Genomic DNA, 5,160 nt, shown 5'->3' on the forward strand with positions numbered 1-5,160 from the left:
TGCTGCTGCTGCTGCTGCTGCTGCTGCTGCTGCTGCTGCTGTTGCTGATGTTGATGCTGCGGTTGCTGTTGCTGCCGTTGCTGCCGCTGCTGTGCCACCACTAGTCTAGCCGCTCCTCCGCCTTTCACTCGCGCGAACCTCAGTTCGCTGGTGTCTCTCATCAGCTGCGGGTCTCTTCGAACGACGCAACAACCAGTCCGACGTTGTACTACCTGTTTAGTCCGACGTATACTCTTTTTTTTTTTTTAGGTAGATATTATCCCGCGTCTCTTTGTTGCATCTTCTCTGGTGATTCTCGACGCGCTCCTGCGTTTACTCGACCTTCCGCGGCCTTCTGGGAAACGCGTTTGTTTGCGTCGCACCTGTGGATCCGTGGGTACCAGTTTCTTCATCATTATTGCGTCTTACGCAGCCCGCTGAAGAGCGTCGATCTGAGGAAGGCGCACCGCTCATTGAACTCGCTTCGTAGTATAATAAATAATTTTGGATGTCTATTTCTCGGATGTGAAGTGCCGGAAAAGTGATTTGTCACAGTTCTGATTTATGTGAGAGACTTCTTTTATGAAGTTATCTATTTTTACGTTATCGTTTACCAACATTAAGGAAATACTATGCGGTGGCGATAGCATGTCCGGTGTACGTTCCAAATCGCTACAAGTGGTGATTTCTCTTTATTGTTCATATCATGTTAAAGTTTGAAAAGAAGCTGCGTGCCGGTTGAAGATTTACTTGCTCATTTTCTTTTCGCGGATCATATGAGAATAATCAAATAATAATAGCGTTCGAGAATACGACGATTTATGTGAGTAACCCTTTTGCTTATAACTCATATTTGACAAACGTGTGAATTTGTCTCGTTGAAATTATCTCCAGATGAATTAGGACTAAATAAATTGTTAGCGTAATGAGCTCGTTTAAAAGTATAATACGTAAAACAACGGCATTTTAAATTAATAAGCAAGAAGCTTGATCTATATTCAATCATTATCAATATTCGTCTTTGTACACAGAAAGAACAGTTTTGGCTAAAATATCTAGAAATTTAGCTACAGATTTCAAAATAATTTTAAATCACTAAAATAATTATGTAGAACGCTCAGCTGATAGATTTGACTAGAATGTCAAAACTTTTTACAGTAATGTTCATTATACTTGAGCATCCTACAAAATAATTTTTATGCTCAACAAAATTATTTTCAGATCTGCCTAAATTTTTAGATACTTTCATAAAATTATTCTTTCCGTGTAGATCGTGATACAAAATTTTTATGAACGTGATATAAATATTTTAATTTAAAATTAATGACGTGGCATTATGAAAAATGCTGCTCAGAACATTTTTTTGTATCGATAAATAGATAGACGAAAATATTATTTCGAAAACGCCCGTTTTTTCTCCTGTCAATAAGTGTAAGTAATAGCGATTTACTTTGTGTCAAAGATATATCCATGATCTTGATTGTGCGTAGCATCTGACAAAAATAATAGATCGCTTTATTATTTCGAAATGTTGTCAGTTGAAGAATAAAGGAGACTGTAGTTTGAGAATATTATTGACGTTTTTTTATATATCCGTAAAATGACGTTTATTGGCAATTACCGATTAATTCTTCGCAAATGATACGGAAATAGCACGTCGGAAGTACATTTTATCATCGTTACTTTAATCAATTATTTCCCGCTTGCGACATTCAATCAGGACTAATTTTAACAGTTTAATTATTTAATACGAGACCAAAGTATAATTCGGACTTCTCAGTTCATCTCGAGACATGACCTTCGCTAAATCGACGCCAGCTTTCTCACAATCAGTATAATATAGGACATTCTAGAACTCTCGCAGCCCTTCCTTTCGTCTCCGTTGACTCCTTTCATTCGCTGATCTTCGATCAGCTGCGATTCGAGATAGATACTTCTAATAAAGTTGAGGGTCATCTTTTTTTTCACTATTAACCTTCCGGAGTTGACGTCAAAATGTGTAATACAGTTATTAACACCAGTTCTGTAAAATCCATTTCATTTAATATTATCCATTTCATATTAATTAAAAGACATTAGTTAATTTCAAGAAATCAGAATTAATAGCATATTATTTTGTTTTACTAATACTAAATATCGTATTTTAGTAAGAATAATTTACAGATGTAACATAAAGAAAATTGAATTGTTTGACATTTTTGTCAAACAAGGGACTTAAATTGAGTGAGTCTGATCCACCGTCAGCTGCGGAAGGTTCGAGACTTCGAATTCGAATGATTATTTAGCGTATCTAAACTTCACTTCTAAAAGCTGTTTGAGATTACAGACTAAATTTCCGATCACATATTTTTCGTGACGTCTTACTACAAATCTGGTTCGTGACATAATTGCTTTCAAAGAGATATACCTATTATCGCAGAAACACGTACGGTACATAAATAAGCAAGTCTGATAATAACCAATAGGCTGATTTGTGGTGATAGGTTGGCGCTGTGTAAAGCTCTGCACGGCAACCCGAACTTAAATACCGGATGCAAACTAAAAATTCATTACGAATGATGTCATTCCTTGTTATTGACTTTCATCGGCATTTTTATCGAGAGAAAAAATCGGCTTTGATCTCTCGCCGAAAGATTAATTTCTAAAATATCTCGGTAGAGATTGCCGATTAGATTACACATATTCACGCTACGTATATTCGCGCTTTTTGATAAGAAAGCGCGTGCTTCGATATTGCGCAATTGAAATTTCAACAGTCAAAAGGATATCGCATTATTCCGGAATATCGCATCGACTTGTTGCGCTTTTCTGAACGGCACGAACCGCATACGAAAGCCAATAGCCGAGGGCTTTATATACGCGTTAGTTGACTTGCTCGCGTACATCGCACACCCGGACGTAACCTCGTGGCATTTTCTCGCCATGTACCCATACACTTTATGCACCATGACATAGATACTCGCCGAAGGGCGCGCTCGATGATGCACTCGTCGGAAATTCGCGCGGGAGAGATGTTAGAAACCTTTTTTTTTCACCTTTACCGACCTTTAGTCTTGTGTGGGTCAGAGTGTGACATTGTACAACATCACGCAAGTTTTGTGAAAACATTAGCATACGAAGACCTTTATTATCGCGGTTCTATATTTATCAGAAAGATACAATTTTCTGTATTAATGTAATATATTTGCATATCTGAATATGCATACGCACATTTTTTTTATAAGAGATGAATATAATTAGAAAGAAAATCGCGCGTGTAATTTATTATTATTATTATATATTATGCGAATGATATGATAATAAATCGTTCAAAAATATCGAGAATTTTATGGAAATAACAATCTGCTTATAAAAATCTTAGAAAAATCGAAAAATTTTATTTCGAAATCGTATAAGAACTTTTATGTTTATTGCTTCTTCACAAATATTTCGTAAAATCCTTTACAACAAAAAATAGAAGGTTTTGATTTTATTTTCTTTCGAAAGATCTATAATTAATCAAATAACATTTACAATATTCGTTTACGTAATTCTCATTTGCAAGAGAGTAAAAATCTCGTCTTTTGTATTTGTTGCAGTGTGGCTCTCTGGAGATCGGCGAGGAACGCCAGCGTCGGGTCGCTATGATGGAGTCGCTCTGCCAGGTGAACGGCAGTAAGACCAACGGCATTGGCAATGGAGATCTTAACAACGAGACCAACAATAACAATATAAACAATAATAACAATACCCATAATAACAATAATCACAACAACAATAACAATAATAACAATAATAACAGCAATGCTACTGATTGTCCGGATCCTCAGCAGAGGTTGGCGGTACTGAGTTTCGAGCAGGTCCGCCGCCTGAACGATGTGATGAACGAAGTCGTCAGCATTCATGGCCGAGGGAACTTCCCCACCTTAGAGGTCCGATTGAGGGATCTCGTGACGGTGGTGCGCAGCAAGCTAGAAACCGATCCGAGCAACGGGGGTGCCGGCATGAGGGTACGCGATATCCGGCTGAACGGAGGCGCCGCTTCCCACGTGCTGGCCACCGAGTCCCAGCCGTACAACGACCTGGACCTTATCTTCGCGGTCGAGCTGTCCAGCGGCCGTAATTACGACAAGGTCAAGGCCGCAGTGCTTGGCTCCCTGTTTGACCTGCTGCCGGAAGGCGTGAGCCGCAAACGCATCACCACCTGCAGTCTGAAAGAGGCTTACGTAAGCAAGATGGTGAAAGTGAACAACGACGGCGATCGGTGGTCCCTGATCTCCCTCGGCAACTCCCGGGGCCATCGAAATGTCGAGCTCAAGTTCGTCGACTCGATGAGACGGCAATTTGAATTTTCCGTTGACTCCTTTCAAATCGTTCTCGATTCCTTGCTGCTGTTTTACGAATGCAGCAAGCTGCCAATCGCCGAGAACTTCTACCCGACCGTGGTTGGCGAATCCGTCTACGGTGATTTTCAAGAAGCGCTCTATCATCTGCATAAGAAGCTTATCTCGACGAGGCATCCTGAAGAGATACGCGGCGGTGGCCTACTCAAATATTGCAATCTATTGGTGAAGATGTACAAACCGTCTCAGCCGGATTACATCAAGACGCTCGAACGATATATGTGTTCGAGATTCTTCATTGATTTCCCGGACATAGGACAACAACGCTCCAAGCTTGAGAACTACTTGTGGAATCACTTTGTCGGGCCCGAGGAGGAGGCTCTCAAGTATCAGTACCTGATGCTGCTGCATAGCGTTGTCGAGGAATCAACCGTGTGCCTGATGGGCCATGAGCGACGGCAAACCCTCGCATTGATTCAGAACCTTGCCTACCAGGTGCTCTGCCAGGAGCAGCAGCAACGGTTGACGAGTCATCAGCAGGCGCCGCAAGGTCCGCCTGCAACCTACGTCTACGCCAACGGTTATTACTACGCACCCGTGATACCCACGACGGCATGCTACACGTGCACCTGCAACTGGATGGCGTGCTCCTCGTGATGCGACGATATCGGCGATAACGTCGTATCTGTAGACGTCGCCACCGCTACCACCGACATCTCCACCATCACCACTACCACCACCACCACCACCACCACTACCACTACCACCACCGCCACCACCACTACCACCACGATCACTGATTGTTGCTGCTTTAACCGACTTACAATCAGTCAGGTCGATTCTTACAATCATTGGTATC

General features: G+C 41.2%; 1 protein-coding gene across 1 annotated transcript; it reads left to right on the forward strand.

The window, feature by feature from the left end:
- The first annotated feature begins 3,545 nt into the window (after positions 1-3,545).
- LOC105623334 (protein FAM46C) lies at positions 3,546-4,958 on the forward strand. The gene has a single exon (XM_012204729.1). It carries the CDS (start codon positions 3,603-3,605, stop codon positions 4,956-4,958), a length of 1,356 nt encoding a protein of 451 aa, XP_012060119.1. The 5' UTR covers positions 3,546-3,602.
- Positions 4,959-5,160: the final 202 nt, after the last annotated feature.

This window comes from Atta cephalotes (assembly GCF_000143395.1).
Source record: "Atta cephalotes unplaced genomic scaffold scaffold00056, whole genome shotgun sequence".
Classification (NCBI taxonomy): domain Eukaryota; kingdom Metazoa; phylum Arthropoda; class Insecta; order Hymenoptera; family Formicidae; genus Atta; species Atta cephalotes.

Excerpts from the sequence above, each read along its gene's own strand:
- LOC105623334 (XM_012204729.1), top strand. The coding sequence starts at position 3,603 with ATGATGGAGTCGCTCTGCCAGGTGAACGGCAGTAAGACCAACGGCATT.